This window comes from Bos javanicus, chromosome 4, assembly GCF_032452875.1.
Source record: "Bos javanicus breed banteng chromosome 4, ARS-OSU_banteng_1.0, whole genome shotgun sequence".
In the NCBI taxonomy this organism is placed as follows: Eukaryota; Metazoa; Chordata; class Mammalia; order Artiodactyla; family Bovidae; genus Bos; species Bos javanicus.
The window spans coordinates 61,487,209-61,513,629 of record NC_083871.1 but is presented as its reverse complement, the minus strand read 5'-3'; the positions used below and the strand labels follow the sequence as shown (position 1 = coordinate 61,513,629).

General features: G+C 39.3%; 1 protein-coding gene across 8 annotated transcripts in view; it reads left to right on the top strand.

Annotated features, from left to right (window-relative positions):
* The window catches only part of ANLN (anillin, actin binding protein), a 175,424-nt gene that overhangs the window by 110,899 nt on the left and 38,104 nt on the right, over positions 1–26,421 (top strand). For 3 of the 8 annotated variants that reach the window (XM_061414132.1, XM_061414130.1, XM_061414131.1), the window contains 6 exons: positions 12,118–12,271; positions 14,801–15,130; positions 18,873–19,258; positions 20,396–20,624; positions 22,662–22,852; positions 23,139–23,246. In XM_061414132.1, the coding sequence (XP_061270116.1) occupies positions 12,166–12,271; positions 14,801–15,130; positions 18,873–19,258; positions 20,396–20,624; positions 22,662–22,852; positions 23,139–23,246 (1,350 nt within the window). In that variant the 5' untranslated portion in view covers positions 12,118–12,165. Of the gene's footprint in view, positions 1–3,493; positions 3,722–11,120; positions 11,403–12,117; positions 12,272–14,800; positions 15,131–18,872; positions 19,259–20,395; positions 20,625–22,661; positions 22,853–23,138; positions 23,247–26,421 lie in introns of those variants that run through there. The other 5 variants (XM_061414128.1, XM_061414127.1, XM_061414133.1 and 2 more) reach the window with 3 other exon arrangements.

Genomic DNA, 26,421 nt, shown 5'->3' with positions numbered 1-26,421 from the left:
TAAAGAGGGGCTATAGTAGCAGACATACTTATAGAAAGGTGATTAGAATATAAATTGTTACAATCATTTTGAAGGGCAATTTATTTTTAATATCTGGCAGCAATACTGAAATATATTTTTTGAAATGATCATCTAATTCTTAAGTATATTACTGTAGAGAAAATTTTGCATGGAGACATAAGGAAACATAAAAATATTCATGGCATCATGGGGTCTTTGGAATGAAAAACTGGAAATGAGCTAAACGTCCACTAACAGGATAATGGATATATAAATTGCAAGTATATTAATAAAATAGAATTATAGCAGTGATAATGAATAAAATGCAGCTAAATCTGTTAGTGAGGATGTATCTCATAAAGAGAATATTTGGAAAAGAAACTAGTTGCAGAAATTTTAATTACAGTAAAAACAACATTTATGAAAAACTCTATATATTGATATAGATATATATGTAAATGTAATAAAAGTACATACATTTCACAGGAATGATAAACATGAAAATCAGGATAGTTTAACCCCTGGGGAGTGGAAGGTAAATGACACGAAGGAGGAATACATAGGAGACTTTCATTACAAAGGTTTTTAAGCTAGGTGGTAGTACATGGTTATCTGTTCTATTCACTAATTTTTTGTTACACTGGAAATATTTTATAGCACAGTTTTTAAAGAAGAAAGGTAGTTCTAACTATCAGGGGGTAAGAAGGTAAATAGGGAGACCTGTTAGGAGATCCGACCAATCAATCATAAAGGAAATATTCATTGGAAGGACTCATGCTGAAGCTGAAACTCCAATACTTTGGCCACCTGATGTGAAGAAGTGACTCACTGGAAAAGACCCTGATGCTGGGAAAGATTGAGGGCAAGAGGAGAAGGGGAGGACAGAGAATGAGAAGGTTGGATGGCACCACTGATTCGATGGACATGAGTTTGAGTAAGCTCTGGGAGTTGGTGATGGACAGGGAAGCCTGATGTGCTGCAGTCCTTGGGGTCGCAAAGAGCCGGACATGACTGAGTGACTGAACTGAACTGAGACTTCAGTCTCTAGCACAGCTTCTGGCACAGAGTAGGGGTTTAACAAACTTCAGCTTTATAGGGTGGTTGCTATTATCATCATTATCAGGGTAAAGACACAGAGATTGTGAATAAACATAAACTAAACATTCTGAGTAGTTATATTGCACCACATGTTCTATTTATCTTGTTCAGTCTTTATTAGAATCCAGTTATAAAGAATCTAAGGGGCTTACCTAGTGGCTCAGTGGTAAATATCTGCCTGCACTGCAGGAGACACGAGCTCCAACCTTGGGTCGGCAAGAACCCCTACAGAAGAAAATGGCAACACACTCCAGTTGCCTGGAAAATTCCATGGACAAAGGAGCCCCATGGGCTCATGAGGTTGCAGAGTTGGACACGACTGAGCACGCAGCCACACAGGCATAAAGAATCTAAGGCTCACAGAGGTCAAAGCTGGAAGGCACAGGGCTTCATAAGTTTGTAATGACTCACTTTTCAATGCTGTGTAAACTTCCTCCTGAACCTCCAACCCTAATATACCCACCACTTTCTTGTTTAGCACTTGAAAAAAAATTCAAGCATCTTTTCTCTTTGGTTCATAGCTAGCATGGGCTTCCCTAGTGGCTCAGATGGAAAAAAATCCACCTGCAACGCAGGTATTGAACCCAGGAGCCCTGGGTTCAATCCCTGGGTCAGGAAGATCCCCTGGAGAAGGGAGTGGCTACCCACTTAAGTATTCTTACCTGGAGAATCCCATGGACAGAGGAGCCTGGAGGGCTACAGTCCATATGGTCACAAAGAATCAGACACAAATGAGCGATTAACATTTTTGATTTGAAAAGAAAGTTAAAACGAAAGTCAGTTGTGTCCAACTCTTTGCGACCCCATGGACTATACAGTCCATGGAATTCTTCAAGTCAAATACTGGAGTGGGTAGCCTATCCCTTCTCCAGGAGATCTTCCCAACCCAGGAATTGAACCAGGGTCTCCTGCATTGTAGGCAGATTCTTTACCAACTGAGCTATCAGGGAAGCCACACTTTTGAGTTAGATATTAATAATTCAAAACACTTGGGTAGGACCTTATTACTTATTACAGAATACTTTTGGATTGCTCTCAGTTTTTCACCTGATCTGCCTAACAACTCTGTGAAAGGCAGGGCAGCTGATTATTTCGGTTTTACAGATGAGAAAACCAAAATCCAAAGAGGCTAAATTGGAGGTTCTTAACCAGTGACCATTACTTCATGGAATCATATCTTAAAATGCTTATGATTGAAAGGGCATTTTAAAGCTTTAATTGTATTTTCAAAGAAGTCTATGATTCCCAAAAAGATTTAAAAGATAATGAGTTAAATGATTTGCCTAAAGCCTAGGGTCACAGAGTCCTGGTGGAGTCAAGGCCCCAAGGAATTTCTTCTCATCCCACACTCAGAATTCTTTCCATTACTACATACAGTACCACAATTCAACTTACAGATATTACTCGTGAAATACTTTTTGTAATGTTTACTGACTGCTGAGATAGAAACCTTATTAAATAGACTGAAATTCTTACTTGGGAGTAATGGTTTTGGCCTGTTCAACTGTTGGGCAGCCATTCATAAGTCTACACAGTGTTACAGATGAACAAGTCACATCCTGTTTGTTGTCTTTATAACAAGTCCTAGTACAGACTTGTTAAATAAGGTATGAATCCAATACAGTAACTATAAAACGTATTTTTCATTTCTCAATAAAGAATAGTCATGAGACCTAGCTATGATCCAGTGGTGGAAAGTCGACTATGAGCCGAGAATGGGATTTTCATTTCTCCAGGATCAGTTACTTAAAGTGTTAGTGTCTCCCTTCTCTTACCTGTAAAAGAAAGGATCAAAATGGGTAGCTTGTCAGCTCTAACTTTGCATGCAGTTTGATGGGGTTAAAATAAAAAGGGCCAACAGGAGTTTTGTGTATAAGCATTAACAGGTCTGTTAAAGTTAACCTTATTTTCCCAGTGATAAAGGCCAGTGCCCAAGGCGGCTCACTGGTCATTAGTGACAAGTGTCTGGGGGCTCACCAGACCTGCGCCTCAAGAAGGCCAAGACTGAGTCCACCTTGGCGTGAATCAGGAGCTGGAGAGCATATGAACATAAAGCTATGTAAGTTCAAAGGTCCAGTGGGATTCCAAGCAGAAGGGCCCTTAATCCTAGATTTAGGAATGAAGGAAAGCAGGAACGCCCAGGCACAGGAGTGTGAAGGGATCTGCTTAAACAGGGTGGGGTGTGCGAGCGTTGCGGGTGGGGCTTTGAGCCAGGAGGCAGTTGATGCACTGGAGAGCCGCACCTACCGCTGCACCCCCACCGGCCCGGGGCCCGGCTATCACTAAGCCGGCAAAGCCACTCTTGGGAACCTCCCAGCCCCGTCGAGGCCACGTGATCTAGCGCCAGGGCCAGGAGAGGCGTGCCCTGCCCCCTGCACCCCCCACGCATGCGCGCGGGTCCGGGCGCTGAAATTCAAATTTGAACCGCCGCTGCAGGCCGAGTCGGACTTCGGAGGCAGTGGGGCAGAGGAGAGGAGCTTGGGGGAGTTCCTCACCACCTTCTTGTTTTCTTCAAGTGACACACTGAGACGGCACTCACTTTTCTTTTTCTGAATTTGAACCACCGTTTTGGCCGTCTCGTAATCGACACGCGAAGTCCGGGGCGATGGACCCGTTTACCGAGGTGAGAAAACTTGCGCGCAGAGCCAGCCATGACGGCTTCCACCCCCCACCCTCCCTTCCTACTTTCTGTCAACCTCCCGGCCTAGTGGCCGGAGAGCGCGTGCGCGCGCGTGCGCAGAGTTGGCGTGCGAGAGTCCAGCTTGGAGCTGGGAGGGTGCGGCGGGCTCCCTCTTCTCTGTGGCAGTAGTTTGTCCGCGGTTTTCTTGGTCTTATCCTGCAGATAAAGCTCTGCGGGGAAAGTTTTGAGTCTGTCCTCAGTAGCAGTAGTGAAAAGACCTCCTGTCAGCCCCGGTTATATGCCCCTCTGGAGTGGATTCTGGGTCTTCGAAGGGTGCTGTGGAGGCCTGACGAAACAGCCTCTTCGAAGTAAAAGCCGGGATATTGCAGGGTGGAGTCTGTGGCCAACTGACTCAGTGCAGTGTGTGCAGCCGCCGCCTGGAAATGAAATGGAATGCGGTTTGCCGGGTTCCTGTGACTCGCAAAGGAGCCGTGCGTTTAATAGTCTCTCAGTTGTGTCCGACTCTTTGCCACCCTGTGGTCTGTCCATGGAATTTTCCAGGCAAGAATACTGGAGTGAGTTGCCATTCCCTTCTCCACTCCATACATTTAAGAATGCAGTGAACGAAATGACAGCAAAGTGTTACAATAAGCCTGTGCTTGAAACCATTGCATCCGTTCCTATGAAGTCAATAGTTCTCTTCAGTTTCTATTGCTTACCTAACTAGCAAAGAAGATTCATACCTGAGGTTGACACTAATGGAAAGGAAAATTGCTAGCCGAATATGTTCAAGTCAAAAGTTACAGCCCACGACTTAAAAAAAAAAAGGAAGAAACCTGTTTTGGGTATGTTTATGGGGCATAACATTAGAGCAGGACTTAACTCGTCTTTTGTTCTTTGGAAATTAAATATTAATTACATCATTACTGTGTCGATTATTTGTCTAGCTTTGACTTTTGTTTCGAATGTACGTTGACCCACTCAGGAATTTCGTGTGGCCAGTTGTCCACTACCTTTTCTTCACGGACAGTTCCTCTTTTTTACGGTGTTGTGCAAGTGTCAAACTGTTACTTTTTGAGTTGTTGCAAAGTGGGTCTAAAAATTTCTCTACACTAGATAGAAAAGCTTGAGTGGGGAATATTAATACTCTCTCTCTTAATATATATATATTTTTTGAGATGTAGTTACAATTCTGTTAGGTCTAAGATATTAAAAGTTACAGCAGTTAGAATTTGCTGCTGCTACTGCTAAGTCGCTTCAGGCGTGTCCGACTCTGTGTGACCCCATAGACGGCAGCCCACCAGGCTCCCCGTCCCTGGGATTCTCCAGGCAAGAATACTGGAGTGGGTTGCCATTTCCTTCTCCAATTAGAGTTTACTTGTATTCAAACACAACAGTATTTGTTTCCAAATTCTCAATCATCTCAGGGATACACAAAAATTTGTTAACCTTAAATATTCTAACAGAAAAATCCAGAGCACATTTTTGTATTAGCTTTAGGGAATAGAGCTGGTGGTTCACCACGGATTTTTCACTTACATTGAAATTAAAAAGGATATATGATGTTACAACTAAAAATAGGATTCCTTAAAATATTAGCCCTTCCTGTTCTCAATAGTTTTATGTTTCTAAGTAACTGACAAAAACAAAGCATTTTGAAAGTTGGCTGAAAATTGCACTTCATTTTACTTAAAAATGTTATTCTGAAGCTAGTACAAATCTCAGTTGAAAGAAACTTTTATTTGAAAGAAACTTTTCATTTTAGAGTGCAGCTCAGAAATATGTGTGGTTTAGTGTGTGTGTTTTATATTTTGAGAAGTTAGACCGATTGCTGTTGGAATCAACAGCTTTGACATCTTTTCCTTAATTGGGAGTGAGTGAACTATTTGAAATGGTTCCAAAGATTAGGTGCTTAATTATAGCATTCATAACATTTTTGTACAGTGAAGCTAACTGTTCCTTGTCTGAAAAAGAAAATTGAAAGTCAGTTAAAATGACTTTCTCAGCCGGAGTTCCTTATCAGAACCATAGAACACAGAAATTATTTGAGAGAAACTATTTTTCTCAGTTTTCCCAGAAGTGATTTTTTTTCTCCCAAAAGTGATTCTTAACCATGCCATTCTGTAGGCATAGGGGAGATGTTAATTCATTACATTAATGCCAGGGCCTTAAGGATTAATTCTCCTGGTAACTCTTGTTGAGAAAGGCTGTGCTGTGCTTGGTCGCGTCTGACTTTGTGACCCCATGGACAACCATCCTAAACTCTTGTTTCCTCAGACAAGGCTGTTGTGCAGTGGTTCCCCTCCGTGTTGTCACTGGTGCTGTTTGGCTCACTTTCTGTCTTCCCGCCTGTTCTGCCAGGCAAACTTTGTTTTGACCTCCGGCTCACAGTTTGATTCCCCTTCTTCAGAGGGGACATCACCTTTCACAGTACACATCTCACTTGGATTTATATGTACCTGTTGAACATGTTTTCTCTTAGAATGTAAGCTTTGTGAAGGTAGGAAATTGTTCAGAGAGATGTTTCTGTAACATCAAGCACAATCCAATAACGGTCTGCTGAATTGATGTGAAAGAGAGCCGTTCAGTGTAAATTGCTTTACAGACAAATAATTAAATAAAGCAGTAACTGTTAGAACATTTTAGCAATATTCTTTTCTTGTAGGAAATCTCAAGTATAATGCATCCATTGCCCAGTAACACGTGGCCATGTTGTTTTACTGTATCTGCCTCTAATCCCTCTCACTGAAATATTTGGAAGCAAATTCTAGAAGGCATATAATTTTATACATAAATACCTAGGTATTCATCACTGAACACTAAAGACTTTTTAAAAAATCATACTTCTATTATCACACCTAAAAAATAAACAGCAGTTCCTTAAAATCGTCAAGCATGGTCAGTGTTCAGCTGTTCCTAAGTGTCTCATGATTTTGCAATCTGAATCAGCATTTAGACAGAGTCCACAGGACCATGTGTTCCTGATGTTCTTCATGGACCAACCAGAGATAAAGAAAGAATCCATCTTGATTTATGGATAAGCTAGCAGTTAAGGCACATGTTTATTATTATGATCAGCTAATAGCATTAAAAAGTTAATGTTGATCATATGAATTTGCTTAGTTCTACTGATGATAAGTTTTTAAAAGAACAATTGGATTTAGTCAAGCTATAGTTTTTATTTTTTTTTTTCTTTTTTTTTTTCAAAGGTGCTCGCCTCTCTCTTACCTCTCAACTTGTTATCTTTATCCTTCCTGGGCCTAGTTAATAACTCTTGCTCTTCAGGTCCTAATTGAGATGGCACCTCCTTGCCTGACTTCTCAGGCTGGGCAGATACTTCGCTGTGCTCCCAGCAAACTCTGAGCTGTCCTTCCTCCCAACGTGATAGTGTAGAGCAATTTTTCTGTCATGGTCTATATGCTCCTCCAGACTGAGTGAGAGGAAGGTGGCAAGACCATCCCCTGGCCTCAGCCCCTAAATGATACCTAGAACAGAAGAAGCTGCTGCTCCACAGATTTCTGTTCAACGAAAAAGTTTGTTTTAACAAGTTGCATCCTTCTTCTTCCAACCCCAGGAGTCCCATTTCCCAGCAGCAACCACAGGGCCCGCTGGGAGACAGGGGGAGGGGACTTGGTGACCTCTAGGTGCTGAGCCCTGCAGGCCTCTCAACAGAAAAGATGAGGAAGGAAAGGGGCAGTGAGAGATCTTAGGATTCTCAGCAGAACATATCACCCGGCAATCTTCTTCACCAGATTCTGCCTCCTGCCTTGGACTCAGCCTCCCCTCTAGGAGGCCGCCGCAAACTCCACATCAGACTTCAGAATTCCCCCACCAAGGTGACCTCTGGCTTCCCGAGGCGACCCTCCTGACCTCGGACCCCCCCCCCCCCCCACCGCCTCCCCTCTAAGCCTCGTCCCCCTTCCCTTCAGCCTTCTCCCTCAAGCTCCACCTCCTTTCCTCTTAGCCTCCTCCCTCAACCCCAACCTTTTCCAGCCTCTGCCCTCAGCCTGGACCTCCTCCTCTCTGCCTCAGCCTCCTTCTCTCAGCCTCCTCCTCTCAGCCTCCTCCCTCAGCCTTTCCCAAACGCCTCCCAAGCTATAGTTTTTAGCAAAGCAGTTAAGAGTCCAGACTCTGGAGCCTGGTTCTTGATCTTGCCTTGCTACTTGTTAGCTGTGTGACCTATGGCTTGTTATTTAACCCCTACCTGAATTTTTTCATCTCTAAAACAGTAGTAAAAACAGAATTTCAACAAATCATCTTTGAAGATGGAATGAGTTAGTGTATGCCGACACTGAAAGTACTTGAAGTCCTGTCTAAGCGCTAGTGATTGTTGTACTTGTTGCTTGCTGTGCTTAGTCACTCAGCCATTTTCGACTCTTTGTGACCCCATGGGCTGTAGCCCATCCGATGCCTCAGTCCATGGGGTTTTTCAGGCAAGAAATACTGGAGTGGGCTACCATTTCATTCTCCAGGGGATCTTCCAGACCTAGGGATCAAACCCATGTCTCCTGTGTCTCCTGCATTGCAGGCAGATTCTTTATCCATTGAACTATCTGGGAAGTTCTTTTTGTATTTGTTGTTAGATGGATTTAAAACCATAAACTTATTACTTATAATGTCAGTATTAGCATTTTAGTCTGAAGATCTACTGATGGTGATGGTCACCTCAGGTTAGCATAGGAAATCCACAGCTAGTTGTGTCAAGTCAGAACTTTCCATGTAGGAACTTTAAAAAAGAAAAAGCTACAGTTAAAATATATGAAACCTTTTTTTCTTGTGATGTAAATTGACAAACATGCTATCACTGTTTTAGATAGAGTTTCTTTAATTTTCCACAATTAAGTGAACTCTTTATGATGACCAGGGAAGGAATGCTTCTAGAACATTTTGAAAATAATAAATTGTTATTGAGTCTACTTTGTTTAAGAAGGTAGGAAATCAGTAATATCTCCCAGAAAAAAATTCTGTCAGAAATGGTTTGAGGGATGTGGGGCAGAAATTGCTTAAGGACTATACACTTCAGTTATTTTAGATCCCTTCATGTGGAGTATCTTATTTCCTGATTGTTAGTAATTGCACTGTTTAATTTTTTTTAATGCCTCTATTATTTGAAGGAGGAGGTGTGATATTTAAAGGAAGTGAGTGAAGTCAAGTCGCTCAGTCATGTCCGACTCTTTGCGACTTCACTCACTTCCTTCAAATATCACACCTCCTCCTTCAAATAATAGAGGCATTAAAAAAAATTAAACAGTGCAATTACTAACAATCAGGAAATAAGATACTCCACATGAAGGGATCTAAAATAACTGAAGTGTATAGTCCTTAAGCAGTTTCTGCCCCACATCCCTCAAACCATTTCTGACAGAATTTTTTTCCCTTGAAGGAGGAGGTGTGATATTTGAAGGAATGTACCTTATAAATAAAAAAAAAACTCTTAAATTCCTGATATACTATTATAAGAAAGAGTAACTTACATTTATGTAGCTGTTGACTTTATGTATTTTAGATATATCACTTCTTTTACATTAAAACCTTTGGTAATCTATAAGTTTTATATTACAGATTAGGGAACTTTTTTGCTTATCTACTTTAATTTGTTTTAATCTTGAAATTTTTGAATCTAATGTAACAATAGAACACTTTGTGTATATTTGAATTGCAAAACCTCATTTTTTTTGACCCATTGCTCATAGTAACTGAAAATATACTGACTCATAAGTATTCTAACTGACCAGAATGGAATGTGGGTGTGTCCATAAATGAACATATTTAAGCTAGTTTTGTATCTTAGGAATGATATATTTTATTGTGATTAATGATTTATTTTATTTAATTTGTATAATACTGTCACTTTTGAGTTTGTTGAAGACCTTAAAGGATAAAGGTTTTGTGTTTTGGAAGGCATTTGGCTCATAAATTATTCTTTCAGTGACATAGCATTTAGATTTAGTGTTACTTCTTTCAATGAGAGATCATTCCTAAGATAAGCTCATGCTTGTTTTTCATATTCAAAGGGACTTAAAAAATGATTATTCTGTCTTAATTAAGCAATTAAAAAGGTTAGATTAAGTTAAATTCCTTAGTCTGCAATAATTACTTTATCTGTGTTTGCAGGACAGTGTATACTCCAGCCAGTAATTTGCACGCCTTCTCTGGTTGTGTTCAAAGAGAATGAATTGTTTTACAGGGTTTTGTGTTTGTTATACTACATTGATTTCAATAGGAGCATATTTTGGGGTTTGAAAAGTGTCATATTCATGATTCTATGGAATACTAAGAATTCAACTTAAAACTGTTTTATTATATATAGATATTTAATTAAATAAAACATAAAAATATTTAGGTTGATTTTTCTCTTAGGAAGGATCTTATGTTTTCAAAGGACTGTTAAGTCAGTTATCTCTTGCTGTTTACCATCACCCCAAATCTTAGTGGCTGTATTAGGTTTGCTGCTATAAAAAATTACTACAGATTTGCTAGCTTAACGTCATACATGTTATCTTTGGTAGGTCAAAAGTCTGTTGGGTTTTGCTGGGTTCAGATCAAGGTATTAGCAGGATTGTGTTTCTTTTTGAGGATTTGGGGACATCTGTTTCCTCGCCTTGTTTAGCTGATAGAGGCCCCCTGCTTTTTTTGGCTTGCAACCCCCTTTCTCCATCTTCAGTGCCCCCAGTTCCATCATTCTGACCTCTGCTTCCCTTGTCACATCTTCTCTGACTCTGACCTTCTGGTCTTCTCCCTCATAAGGACAGTTGCGATTACATTGTGCTTAGTCAGTCAGTCATGTCTGACTCTTTGCAACCCCATGGACTGTAGCCTGCCAGGCGTCTCTGTCCATGGGGATTCTCCAGGCAAGAATACTGGAGACGGAGGGTTGCCTCCTCCAGAGGATCTTCCCAACCCAGGGATCGAACCCAGGTCTCCCGCATTGCAGGCAGATTCTTTACCGTCTGAGCCACCAGGGAAGCCCAAGAATACTGGAGTGGGTAGCCTATCCCTTCTCCAAGGGAACTTCCCGACCCAGGAATCAACCTGGGGTCTCCTGCCTTGAGGGCAGATTTCTTTACCAGCTGAGCTACCAAGGAGGCCCTGTGATTACATTGGGCCCACTCAGAAAATCCAAGATAATCATTAAGGTCATTAATTTAATCACATCAGTAAAGTCCCTTTTGCCATGTAAGGTAACATATAGGTTCACAGGATTAGGATAATAAACAACTTTCAGATCAGATCAGATCAGTCGCTCTTTGCAACCCCATGAATTGCAGCATGCCAGGCCTCCCTGTCCATCACCAACTCCCGGAGTTCACTCAGACTCACGTCCATCGAGTCAGTGATGCCATCCAGCCATCTCATCCTCTGTCGTCCCCTTCTCCTCCTGCCCCCAATCCCTCCCAGCATCAGAGTCTTCTCCAGTGAGTCAACTCTTCGCATGAGGTGGCCAAGGTACTGGAGTTTCAGCTTTAGCATCATTCCTTCCAAAGAAATCCCAGGGCTGATCTCCTTCAGAATGGACTGGTTGGATCTCCTTGCAGTCCAAGGGACTCTCAAGAGTCTTCTCCAACACCACAGTTCAAAAGCATCAATTCTTCGGCGCTCAGGCTTCTTCACAGTCCAACTCTCACATCCATACATGACCACAGGAAAAACCATAACCTTGACTAGACGAACCTTTGTTGGCAAGGTAATGTCTCTGCTTTTGAATATGCTATCTGGGTTGGTCATAAACAACTTAAGGCAACTGTTATTCTGCCTACCATAGTGATTAAAACAACCACCATGTTATTTCCCATGACTCAGTGGCTTAGCATTTGGGCTCTGCTGAGCTGGACTTCTGGTGTCCCCTGGGATTATACAGAAGTCTGCAGTCATATAGAAATTTCTGGGACTGGATGGTCTAAAATGGTCTTCCTCCCAAGTCTGGTGGTTGATGCTGGCTGTCAGCTGGGCCATGTGTCTAGCAGGCTTAACCGGGGCCTCTTCACAGGAAGACAGTGTTCCAAGAGAGTGAGAACAGAAACCTCAAGACCTCTTGAGCCCTGGGATTGGAAGTCACGTACACAGTATCACTTCTGCCATGTTTTAACAGTCAAAGTGAATCATAAAGCCAGCCTGATTCAAGTACCTTTTGAGGGAAACAGAAAAAAATCTGTGGCCATTTAAAATCTCATGCAATGAACTTAACACATTTCATTTCCCCTTTAATGGTCATATTATATCTAATCAAATTTTGACATGACGGTGCTCATTTGGTGAATATTAATTACTGAGAATTTGACTTTTGAAATGTATTTAACTGTTATTATACATGTTTGATGACAGTTAGTGATTTGAGGAGGCATCTGAAGTTTTGTGAACCTTTGACTAAACTTATGCTTTAATGCTCTGGTGTATCGTAGAAACTGCTTGAGCGAACCCGTGCCAGACGAGAGAATCTTCAGAGGAAAATGGCTGAGCGGCCCATCCCAGCAGCAAGGTCTCTGACTCATGCCAAGCGGATCAGGGAGCCACTTTCGGAAGCAAGTAACCAGCAGCCCCTATCTGATGGCGAAGGTAATAGGCTTTGTGGGGAAAAGTAAAATTTGCAGTTTTCAAAATGCAAATAAGTGCCAAACACTTTATTGTTCCTGCAGAAGACCAAGGTCTTTGGGAGACAAATGGAATAGCCTCCAGGGGAAAGATAAACCTTTTATTGTATTCCAGGCCTATTATATTAGGCCTGGAACCTATCAGGCGAGAGCAAAATTTCTAACAAATATTTCAGATTAACTGGTTGAACTTTATTTTCCTCATTCCAAAAGTATCATTAAAACCTCTAAGGGAAGAATACTGTGGGAGCAGTGGAGCACTTACACTGGCCATAGTGTTGAGTTTCTCTACTCCTCTTACATAAACAGGGCAACAAAAGGCAGGCCTGCCTGCGGATGCTTGAAATATCATGAGTCTTTTCATCCTCTGTCTGCTGAACAACGTCCCTCAGGCTGGGCACAAAGTATAGGTTGTTAATCTACAGATTTACTGAAATTAAATAGAAACAAAATTAACCACCAACACCCCCATCCACCCCAAGAAGAACTTCCTTGGTGGCTCAGTGGTAAAGAATCCTTTTGCCAATGCAGTAGATGTGGGTTCAGTCCCCAGGTTGGGAATATTCCTTGGAAAAGGAAATGGCAACCTACTCTAGTATTCTTGCCTGGAGAATCCCATGGACAGAGGAGTTTGCAGGCTATAGTTCATGGGGTCACAAAGAGTTGGACACAGTATAGCAACTAAAACAAACAACAACTCCTGCAACAAACTCAAATGCACCTGGAAACTTTATTATTCTTTCCTAAATCCTGGCGTCCTCAGCCTCTATCAGTCAGCTGGTTTAATCTTTTGGAATAATCTGGAGATGATAATGTTCCTTAGTAGACATTTAAAATGCACATAGAAAAAGAATATTAAAGAGGGCAAAACCAGTATTACAAAAGAGATGAGGGCATAGTGCTGGCTCCCAACTATTTTGTAAGCTAACCATAGAATGAGAATTTCTTTTGTATGTTAATACATTTTGAAGGGAGGGAATACCGTATATATTACGTGGGAAAACAGAGATCTAGCTCTAGTCTAGGATCTTTCCACTGTGGCACAGCTTTATGTATTCAGATATTGAGTATTATGTACTTGAAAACTAGTGGTTAGAACTGTATTTTGATGCTTAAATGGAAATATTTACTGTTTCATATAAGAAATGTAAACTTGAAGCATTCTGTATTTTCAGATAGTGAAGCATGTTAAATAGGAACACTTCCAAAAAAGGATTAGATTAGTTCATTTAAAATATACCCTTAAGTGAGTTGCAGAAGATTGGATATTCCTTATGCTGTATATTACATCCCATGGCTTATTTATTTTATACATGGAGGCTTTTTAACCTCTTTATCCTCTTCCCCTATATCACCCACCATCCCACCCCCACCAAGTAACACATATAATTAAAATCTGTGTGTGATTTATAAGAGCTACTTTCCTTTTCGTGAGAAAAACTGAACATGTGGGAAGCATCATCTCCCAATGAAAAGAGAGTTTAAAGAAGTATAAATGCCACCAACACCAGTCATACTTCAGTTAAGAGACAATTTTTTTCTCAGGCTGGTAGTTTACTGGTTTTTTCCCTGACCCACAGCCTCCTTCTCTCGTTTTCCATCATCATCGAAAGTTTCATGATGTATTATTTAATTAGATTGATATTTATGAGGGCAATCATGACTTCCCACTAATGATACTTCAGTTACTGCCAGAATAAGAACACTTGATTAGACAGACAGTGAAACTGACCTCAAATGGAATTTACATTCTTACCTTTTAAAGGATTAGTTTTATAGGAGGTATAGTAGAACTCATTCATAGGTAAAAATTATATTCCTTGTGTTTGGATAGTTCCTTTTTCTTTTAGGACTTTTTAATTAGTTTTATAGGTGTTCATAGAGGTTTAAAATGTAAAATGTTGTTAAACACTTGACTTGATGAATTTGCTTGGTACTGGTCAGATAATTCAGTCAGTCTTTTGGTTCTCTGCCTCCTAAACCTCAAGCCAGGTGTCCTTCTACTCTTGTTTACTGTTCATGAAAAATTGTTTTTAAAAGCAGAAAGCTTGTTTTTACCCTTAGCTCAGGTGTGTCATGTTAAGCAGGTAACTCGATTTCTCTGGACTTGATTTTTCTTATTTAAAAATGTGGTAACTGGACTGTATGATCTTTAAAATCCCTTAGAACATTTGCTTTGCTTATTCTGTGTGCATACTTTTTATTTCCTAGTGTCTGAAGACCACAAAGAACATTATACATAAATCTTGAGGATGTTATTTGAAGATTTTTTCATTCAGGTTTTTTTAAACTGCTAAATTATATGCTTGCTTAAACATAAATCTCTAATGTCAGATTTCCAAGTTACTGAAAAATGTAGAATTTTACATGTTTCTTCTTGTGAATGAAATCATTTAAAGGAACAGAGAGACTAGTGTTTTATTCATTTGTACCTATGTTTTTTTCATGCCATGCAAAATTACAGAACTTTTAATTTTTTGTCCTTTTAACCTAGAGAAATCTTGCACAAAACCATCACCATCCAAAAAACGCTGTTCTGACAACACTGAAGTAGAAGTTTCTGACGTGGAAAATGAAAAGCCAGTTGAGTCAACGTCTGCAAAACCTTGTTCTCCAAGGCCTGTGTCCCCTCAGGCTCAGCCACAGATGTCTCAGGCACCCGCTGGTGTCAGTGACTCCTTGGCTGCCCCAGCCTCAGCACCACTGCTGGGTGTGAGGAGTGGGCCGAACTCAAGACTGGGAGCAGCTGCAGCCTCTTCAGTCAGAACACGAATGCAAAAGCTGGCTGAGCAGCGGCGTTGTTGGGATAGTGACGATGTGACAGGTGTGCACTCTTGTGGACCGTGGGGTCCTTAAATCTGTTTCAGTGCAATTCAACTTGGTAGGTTAAAAATTTTATGTATCAGTTAACACATGAAAGGTAAATGCTTTTGATCTATGTCCTGAGTATCCATTGCTTGCTAATGGTTTATATATCAATATATATTTATCGGGTGTGTTCTCATTGAAGTAAACGAGATGAGGTTCTTAGACTGGTTCACAAAACCTTGATTTTATAAAGGAACTATCTTATATTTGCAATGAAAACACTAAAGGATAAACTGTACTCTTGGCATTATCAGCCTTGCTGACCTTCAGTTCTGTATTCAAGAAATCCTGTTTCATGGATTCACTGAATAAACCTGAGTGACTAAGGTATGCAATGCTGTTCATAGGGGAAAAAGAAAATTTCAAAAAATATTTATCGAGTACCTGCAAAACATGTAATCATGCTAAGGTGCTGGAGACTATAGATAAAGCGACCTGATCTTGCATTTCATGGGCCTGTAATCTGATGGAGAGCTTATCTCTTACCTTATTGCGAAAAAAGCCTTGGAATGGCTTACAAAAATGAGCGTGCATGCTCAGTAGTGTGTAACTCTTTGCGACCCCATGGACTGTAGCCCACCAGGCTCCTCTGTTCATGGTCTCTTTCAGGCAAGAATACTGAAGTGGGTTGCCATTCCATCCTCCAGGGGATCTTCCCTACCCAGGGAGGAGGAAATGCAAACCTGACTTTTGCATTTCATGGGCCCGTAATCTGATGGAGAGCTTATCTCCTACCTTGTTACGAAAGAAGCCTTGGGATGACTTACAAAAATACCTATGTTAAAAATTTGAAAAATGAGAAAAATCAATATGAAGAGAAGAAAAAACAAAGTGAAAGGTAAAGTTAGTTTACTAGATACAGGCCTTAAGGTCCTCCTCACTTCCTAGAGATGGTTCTGAACTCACTAGCAGCTGATGCAGAGAGGTGAAACACTATTAGTTACATGATAATGTTTATAGAACAGAAGAAACAGAGTCATGGTTGGCATTAAGACCTGAGAGAACTTTCCTCTCTGGGTCCTAAAGATACTTTTGTAGGAGCTAGCAAAGGTGTAAGGTATCTCAGGGTAGGCAGACAGCTGGCTTCTGGCTCAGTTCAGTAGAAGCAGTGCCGAAGTGAACCAGCCCAGTGCAAGCGGACAGTCCATGGTGACTAAGCCTTATCCAAGGAAGCTTTGGCTTTCAAATATTGTAGGAGAGGAGACTGAGTTCAAAGAGGCTAAGACACCTGCCCACAGTCAGTGCTAAAATGCAAACGCTAGGAGTTTGAGTTTGGGGCTCAACTTTTATGTCCTGCCTGATGTCTATGGGTTACACACCCGTATTCCACTGATACTCCACACTGTCAGTTATACCTATTGATTTTAGTAGCGGGTGGGGCTAACCATCCTGCTTTTAGTATGTCTGAGGAAGCTAGCCAGTTAATGTGCCCGAATAGAAAGATGTCCCATTCTATTTTGTAGAAAATATCTATGGGCAGCAGAGTGCAGATTTTCCTTTCAGAAAAAAGAAAAAGAGTTGTGATGTAATACTTGATCAGAAGAACAATCAAGGCCCTGAGCATTCTTAGGAGAAACTGTTGCAACAGTGATCTTGAATATTTTGAAAGCAAATATTAACAAATGCCTACCTCAGTCTTGAAAATAAACCTCCTTAAGGCATCATAGCTCGTCTTAATTTTAAGCATTGAAAGTTGTTAATAAAGTGTTTGTGATGAATGATTTAGTGAGTGCTATTCAAGACTGTGGCCATATGCCAATTAAAGGTTTGAGGAATAATAAAGTATAATTTATCTGAAGCTGTTGTTTCTGATAGAGAATAGAAGAGTGAGGGATCTATTAAGTCCATTTCTAAAGCATGACAGTAAAACTATCATCTGTTTAGAAGACAGTGCATAGTCTGAGGAAAATGATAAAGGTATGCAAAAAAGTATTATAGGGAAGGTGGTGGTCAGGGAAGCTTTTCTGGAGGCGACAAAGGCAATTAACCTGGACTTTGAAGGGCAGCTGGCTTCAGACAGTAGAGATATTCTAGGCAGGAGCAACAGAACATATATATTAATAAAAAGCACAGAGGTATCATGAACACAGTATGTGTATAAAGAGTAGGCATTCTGGTATACCATTCATGTGGTATAAAAGCAAGAGATAAAATTCAAAGAAAGCAGCAGGGTCCATAGCATTTGGAATTTAATCAGAAGGTGATGGGGAGGTACTGAGAGTTTAGGTAGGCAAATGCTTTAGAAAGATCACTCGGCATCTGAATTGAGGAGAGATTGAAGAGGGCAGAGATTTGAAGCAGGAAGACCAGTTAAAAGATTAATATTGTGATTCAGGCATAATGATGAAGGCCCATGAAAGTAAAGAGGCTAGATTTGAGAGATTTAGCAGAAAGAATCTGTGGGACCTAATGACCAGGTGGTGGATGGTAAGGGAAAAGGGAGGAAGAGGCGTGATAAAGAGGACTGTGTTTGAAGCAGTTTCAACATTAGATATATTATTTGAGGTGCAAATGGGATAGTCAAATGTAGGTAGTTGGTAGTTAGAAGGAGACCATGAAGGATAGGCTGCAAAGGCAGAACTAGTAGAGGATGATGTCACATATGGAAATTCAAGGCCTGCCAAATGTGTAGGCATTGGGTGAAAATACCAAAAGCAACTTGAGTGCAGCTGTGTATGCAGAAGTCAGATTGAAGTGAATTGAGTGGTGAGTGAATTTAGTGCAGGGAAAGAGGGACAGTAACTAAAAGCGGGTGTATGTTGATGAGAGGATGATTGGTTTTAGCTTTGAGATGAGAGAGAATTGAGCATATTAATGTGTAGAAAACAAAGTTTGTAGAGAGGAAGAAGTGGTTATTTGGAGCAAGATCCCTGAGAAGGTTTAAGAGGAGTAGAATTGAGAATTCAGGCAGATGTATAAGCTTTGGACAGTAGGAGGGCTATCTGTTCTGTTGACAGAATTTGTGGAATAGGAAGTGCCATGAGCTTTGCCGTATATGCTTTATGCATACAGACCTTTTGTGGTTAAGTATTGGCGTATTTGAGATTTATTTCCAAATGAAGTAACTGTGCAGAAAAACATATTAGTCTAGCCCTGTGCTATTGGTATTGGATATGGTATTGGTATTGGATATGATATTGTGCTACTGGTGTTAGATATGGTATGATATCCAATATAGTATTGGATATGGTATTCAATATCATAAACAAGAGTCATATGTCGCTTTTTAAATTTAAATTAATTAAAATGAAATAAAGTTTCTTATTGCTCTTACCGCAGTTCAAGTGCTCACTAGCCACAGTGGCTAGTTGTTACTGTATTAGATGGCATGAATATAGAACATCTCAATCATTGCAGAAAGTTCTATGGTATAGCACTAACCTAGTACATTCTAAAAACAAGTATGTTGAATATGTAATCTTAATTTGTGCAGTGTTATAACATCATTAATTAATCCTAAAAATATAACCTCAATGTATGATGTTTTATAGATTTCATAATCTATCAAATGATTGGAAAACTAAGTAACAAAGTATTTCTTTTTTAATTTGGGTCAAGTATCTGATTTGAAAATATATTGTCAAATTTAAGCAGTTTGGTAGTTTCATGTGTATTAGAAAAGCTTTTTTTTTTTTGGAGTGATCCCTTTATTACATACACATATAGCTCATGGACTTTAACTTTCAAAACATTTTCAGATGATATACCTGAAAGCTCACCCATCTCAGCAATGCCATCAGAGGAAAAGGCTGCCTCCCCTCCCAAACCATCCCTTTCAGATGCCTCAGCAACTCCAGTTGGGAGAAGGGGCCGACTGGCCAACCTTGCTGCAACTATTTGTTCCTGGGAAGATGATGTAAAAACCTCATCTGCAAAGCAAAACAGTGTGCAAGAACAGCCTGGTACCACTTGTTTATCCAAATTTTCCTCTGCAAGTGGAGCATCTGCTAGGATCAATAGCAGCAGTGTTAAGCAGGAAGCTACATGCTGTTCCCAAAGGGATGGCGATGCCTCTTTGAATAAAGCCTCATCCTCAAGTGCTGTGGGTGCATCTTTGATTAACGTTGCGATTTCTAGCCCTGGGGTAAGTAAATATAATTTTGGTATTTGGTAACCTTTTTGTTTGTTGTTATAAGAAATAATTTATGTTATATATATATATATATATATATATATATATATATCTGTCTGTAGGTATGTATTTTATAACATATATAGAGGATGTTTATGTATTTTTAGAGTATTTCATAGAAAGTAAAAAATCATAAATTTGATATTCTGACCCAAGTTATCAATTAACAACTAAATTATACAAATTTAATGTACTTCCAAAATATGTGCTTTTGAATGATGGAGCCTCTTCTTACTCATCACGAGAGCCTGAAAATTACCTTCTCTATTAAAATGCTCTATGTATGTGTATAAATACGAGAAAGACATCAAATATCGCTGAAAGCTAGTAGCTGTAGTTACCTCCAGAAGGCAGTTGTCAAGGGTGGGTATGATGCTTTCACTGATACCCTTTTGAAGTATTTGAAAGATTACCCTGCCCATGTGTTATCTCAATGGTTTTTAAAAATAACATGAAAAAAACAAAAACGAAAAAAAAAAATGTTGTGTTTCTGAGCATTATCTTTAAGTGTAGAGCTCAGTTTTAGAATGACACCTGCATTCAATCCCAGCCCTGCCACAAAATTAGAAGTGTGGCTTTGGAGAAGTTACTTAATCTTGTGAGACTATTTTTCCATTTGTAAAATGGGAAAGAAAAGGTTGTGGGAGGATTAAATGAGATAATGTTCATAAAGCACTTAGTATGGTACTTCGCACATAGTAAGTAGTACTTATAATTCGCCTTTAAGTACATGATACATGATTTAATTAAAATACAAATATATATGTATTTGGCCAATACAGTTAATATTCATAAGGGTACTAGTATGATGATACAAAAGAAATTGTTTTTTAAAATAGTGAGTAACCCTCTCCCTTGTACTAAATTACCCATCAGAATATTATGTAGACTAAACTACATAATTTGAATAATCACATTTTCTAAGTTAATTTTTTTCAAACCTTTCAAATTAATTTGATCTATTAGAGAGCAAGAAACTTGTTTACATGAGTGTACAAAAAGGCTATCAAGAATATAGGATTTGAATTATTTTGTTGTAGAAATATCTTTAACTATTGTGTTGTTATTTACCCTGTTATCATGTTTCAGAAAGCTACTTCTTCCCCAGTGAAATCTTCTACAACATCCATCACCAGTGCTAAAAATTGTAAGGTCCAAAATCCTGAACTACTTCAAAAAACCTCTGTTAGTCCTCTGAAAACAGAAGTATCAAAACCAGTTGAGAAGTCAGCTGTATCCCGTACAGTTCGGCCCAAGGAAGAATTAAACAGAGAAATTTGTCTGTGGTCTCAACCTAAGGACAAATCTGCAACACCAGGTTACATATTTTGAAAAAATCTAAAGTACTGCTGACTATTTTCAGGGTGTCTGTTCTTAGCATTTTAAATATCCAGTTGTGAATATTATAGTGTTGGTTTACCAGGGCAAATGCCTGAATGCATCAGTGAGATTTCTTCAAAGTCAACTTTAATTGAGCGAATGAATATTCGTTATTGTAGATTAGCCCAGTTACTGGTCAAAGAGTTTAACTTGTTACATTTTAACAGTTTAAGCATTTTTTTTTTTCTCGAATGACCATGCTAGATACTTTCTTCTATACCTAAAAATCACATTTTAAGGATATAATGCAGAAACATTCTTATAACCAAGTGTGCAGAGCAGTGTGTCTCAAACTGCACTATGACACATCCCTAGTAGCAAAGGGAAGAGAATATGTATACAGATGACTCCACTCTCATTAAATTTATATGTGTGTATACTGTACGTGAATATATACATAGGAAAATTCAGTTTTCCTATAGTAAATTGATGCTCCAGGAAGTTCATATTTATCTTGTGTATACTTCTGGTATACCCCCACCTGATTGAGAAACACAGGACTAAAAATTATCTCTCAAATATATGGAAATATAGTTTACTTTGAGCTATATTCTTTTTCATTAGAACTGCTTTTTGTATTAATTCTCAATTTTAACTTCTTAAAAATATAATATCTCCAGAAACAATAGTTCATCATAAAAGAGAAGTCATACAGAGATAAGAGTGGGGAATCCATTAGTTACAGGATAAGTAGAATCTAGCAGTCAGTTTCCAGATGAGCTGAAATGAGAAACAATAGCAAAATCCCCATGTGAAATTAGACTATGACTCCCAGTATTCTAAAGACTTATGGCATAGATAAGAATGACATAAATAAGAAGTATTCTTGGGAAGTCTCTGCTGATGCATTCGTTGGTTAGGACTTGTTGCTTTCACTGCTATCATGGGTCAAATTCTGCCCTTTACTTGTTTTTGCAAATAAAGTTTTATTGGAACACAGCCACACCCATTTACTGTCTGTGGCTGCTTTCACGCTTCCGTGCAGGATTGAGTAGTTGTGGAATGTGCGATGGCCATATGGCCTGCAGAGCCCAGAATATTTACTCTTTGGCTACTTATGGGAAAATGTTTACCACCTCCTTTTATGTAGTACAACCCTAGCATTGTTGTAGTGGAAGTGATATATAGTCCACTTGTATTTTAAATGTATTTCATACTATTTAAAATAAGTACTAAGACTTGGTGAAATCAAGACATACTAAACTAAATTATCCTTAATTATCATTTTTTAAAAAGGATTTAATCACTGGATTTTCATGTTATACTTCCTAAAATAAAATAAAATAAATTGGACTGTAGAGATATTGGTAATTGAGTTATCATGGCCAGGATACTTGGTGTTTGCTGCTGCTAAGTCGCTTCAGTCGTGTCCGACTCTGTGCGACCCCATAGACTGCAGCCCACCAGGCTCCCCCGTCCCTGGGATTCTCCAGGCAAGAACACTGGAGTGGGTTGCCATTTCCTTCTCCAATGCATGGAAGTGAAAAGTAAAAGTAAAGTCGCTCAGTCGTGTCCGACTCCCAGTGACCCCATGGACTGCAGCCTACCAGACTCCGCCATCCGTGGGATTTTCCAGGCAAGAGTACTGGAGTGGGGTGCCATTGCCTTCTCCACTTGGTGTTTAGGGCATATCATTAATGCACATACAGTCAATTTCCAATTATTTAGGTTCTGACTAAGTAGTTTAAGGGTTTTCTAATCCCCTCTGTCCTCTCACTCTACCTTTTAAAATTTTTTTGTGTTTTTTAAAGTATTAAATCCTATAAAGCAAATTTTGGGATATAGAACTAAATAGTATGGTTAAAAAAAGTATTTTTAAGTTTTTTGAACTATTTTCCTACTGTTTTCTTTCTGAATGAATATTCCTAGTAGAATAAAAGCATTTTGGAGCTGAACTGGATTTAGAACATTTCCCATAGAAATCATAATTGTTATTTATTCTAAGTAGCCTCTAAAATGTGTGTATTTTCTTTAGGAGGATCAGGAATTAAGCCTTTTCTGGAACGCTTTGGAGAGCGTTGTCAAGAACATAGCAAAGAAAGTCCAGGTCGTAGTACACCCCATAGGACTCCCATTATCACGCCAAATACAAAGGCCATACAAGAAAGATTATTCAGGCAAAACGCGTCTTCATCTACTACTCACCTAGCACAGCAACTCAAGCAGGTATATCTTACTGTGTTTAACATTATTCATTACGTAGCCTCAGCATAGGACCTAGATGTCAAATTCTGATGCCAGTCTTTATGACTGAGATGAATAGCATCTTGATTCTCTGTATCACTTATTTCAAATTAAAAGTGTTGTTGTCTTATATTCCATGTATATTATGAATTTTTTAATCTTAAAAATGAAGAGAAAAAAAAATGAAGAGAAGCAAAGTTAGTAGTATTTGGATATTATTAAACGTACTTTTGGCTCTTGTGTAAAATAAAGATTTTGATGGTTTTAGGAACGTCAAAAAGAACTAGCATGTCTTCGTAGCCGATTTGACAAGGGCAATTTATGGAGTGCAGAAAAAGGCGAAAACTCAAAAAGCAAACAACTAGAAACCAAACAGGTAACATAAACAAGAACTGGGATTTAACTTGTAGTTCTGTATTGTAAAATAGTTCTCTATAGTTTCTTGTTCTGATTAACTATGCTGCTTTCCATTCATAAACTCTTTAAATGTTCATACCAACTTGGCTTTTCTCTTGTGATATTTTGCCATTTAATGGAACTTCTAACCATGTTTATGATGACCTACTTAAAATCAAATTTAAAAAGTATTCTCACCTTCAACTGATTTCAGATTCCTTTTGACATTCTATTTAGATGTTGATTTTCAAATGTTTCTCAGAATCTACTTTTATCAGTAATGATTATATATCTCTCCTCAAATATCATACATTTATACTACCTGTAATGGTTTTAGTCACCAAATGCCTCCCAGATTTCTTTTTGCTTATATTGTTCTACATGCTAAGTCGCTTCAGTCGTATCCGACTCTTTTTGAGCCTGTGAACCATAGCCCACCAGGCTCCTCTGTCCATGGGATTCTCCAGGCAAGAATATTGGAGTGGGTTGCCATGCCCTCCTCCAGGGGATTTTCCTGACCCAGGGATTGAACCCACATCTCTTATGTCTCCTGCATTGGCAGGCAGGTTCTTTACCATCAGTGCCACCTGGGAAGCCTCTTACCCATACTACTTCTCATAGTATAATTTCATGGATAAGCCTTCAGCAAAATTCCTACTGTGTTAAACTCTCTTCTATTTCATCTACATGCCTATTGTGTACAAAAATACTATGTTAGGAGATAAATATGCATATATATTACTTATAATTTTATTAAATATGATTGATATACAGCACTGTATAAGTTTAAGGTATACAGCATAATGACTGACATTATGAAATGATGACCCCAATAAATTTAGTGACTCTCCATCATCTCAGATATAAAATTAAAGAAGGAGAATAAAACATATTTTCCTTGTGATGTGAACTCTTAGGATTTACTCTTTCATATTTAATTTAACAGTAGTGTTAATTATGTTAATCATGTTGTACATTATACCTCTAGTACTCATTTGTCTTATAACTGGAAGTTTGTACCTTTTGACCACCTTCATCTAATTCCACATCTCCCTCCCACCTCCTCTGGTAACCACAAAGCTGATCTTTTTCCCTATGAATTTGTTTGGTTTTTGAAGTATAATTGACCGACAGTACTATGCTAGTTCCCACACAATATAGTGATTCATTATTTCTATAGATTACAAAATGGTCATTGTGATAAGTCTCGTTACTCTTTGTCACCATACAAAGGTATTACTTTATTATTGACTGTATTCCCCGTGCTGTACATTTCATCCCTGTAACCCATTTATTTTGTAACTGGAAGTTGTACATCTTACTTTCCCTGTTAGGTTACATTTTTAAGCTAAAAATAATAGAATTACATTTAACATGGATACCAGTAGAAATAGAATAATACATTTAACCATATTCTTTGAGAAGGATCTATTTGATTTTATTTTTTTACCAGTTCCCTTGCTTAACAAATCATGCTTCCCAAAGTTCTGATCTCTTTTTTTTTTTTTTTGTCTCACTTGTCCTGGAACATCTCTTTCCCATCCTCATATCTAGCTTCAGCCAATCACAGAAATGCTGATGATGCTTGGCTGCGCTGCCCTCACCTCTCTCCTGAACTCTAGTCGCGCTTTGGTTGACTGGAAGAGCTTTCTTTGCTGGAGTATCTTCCCCAGATAGTCTCTGTCTTCACTTAGGGCTTTACTGTATACTTCCTCATCTAAAACAATCCGGTAGTTCTTCCTTGGCTCCTTCCTTTTGTTAGTGTCTTTCTTCCCACTGGCCTCTAGCACATATTATGCATAAATACACACACATCCAGTGATACGTTTTCTAAATATGTTGCCAAGCTGCCTTGACCTCTGTATTTTCCTCTGCCATTGCCTTTACCCTCGCATGAGCACCTTGCTTTTAGTCTGGCTACTCTCCAGTCCACTGCTAACCCACTGCTGCCAGAAAAATATTTCCAAGAGGCAGATAAGCATGTATTCCTTTGCTTAAAATCCTGGAGAGCTTCCCATAGCCGTCATCAGAAGAGTGTCTAAAGTGCTGGATTTGATAGCTAGAATCATTCAGAAACCTGACTTCTCTTCACTGCTCCTCTGCATGTGTGCTTCAGCCCTGTCATGCAGACTATTTGCAGTTTCTTGAGTGTACCCATGTTTTCAGATCTGTTTGTCTTTGCTTTGCTAGTCCCCCTGGGTGAAGTATCTCTGTGATGAGCTGCTTCATTAAGAATAGGTCAAACTTTAATTATCTTTGGAAATTTTTACTTGGTCCTTTCCCCAGTTCCCCTCCCTCCTTGTTTGGGTCCATGCCATCCTGTTTTTACCTCACTAGAATATTTATTTTCCTGTAAGTGTTTTAACTTTGCTTTCCAGCACTGTATGAGAGCCACATTCTTTTCTATCTGTGTTCTTAGGCTTTGGCTCATAGTAGGAACTCAGTAAATTTGTCTTTGGAGGAAGTTCAGTTCAGTGCAGTCGCTCAGTCATGCCCGACTCTGCAACCCCATGGACTGCAGCACACAAGGCTTCCCTGTCCATCAACAACTGGAGCTTACTCAAACTCATGTCTATTGAGTCGGTGATGCCATCCAACCATCTCATCCTCTGTTGTCCCCTTCTCCTTCTGCCTTCAATCTTTCCCAGCATCAGGGTCTTTTCAAATGATTCAGTTCTTCACATCAGGTGGCCAAAGTTTCAGCTTCAGCATCAGTCCTTCCAGTGAATATTCAGGACTGATTTCCTTTAGGAGGAAGAAATGAATGGGCTAATCCTTCCCACTAGCATTTGTTGTTCAGTCGTCCATTGAGTCAGTGATGTCATCCAATCATCTCATCCTCTATTGCCCCCTTCTCCTGTGCTCAGTCTTTCCCAGCATCAGGGTCTTTTCCAATGAATCAGCTCTTTGCATCAGGTGGCCATAATATTAGAGCTTCAGCATCAGTCCTTCTAAAGAATATTCAGAGTTGATTTCCTTTAGGATTGACTGGTTTGATCTTCTTGCTTTCCAAGGGACTCTTGAGAGTCTTATTACAGCACCATAGTTCTAAAGCATTGGTTCTTCTACGCTCAGCCTTCTTTATCGTCCAGCTCTCACATCTGTACATGGCTACTGGAAAAACCATAGCTTTGACTATATGGACCTTTGTTGGC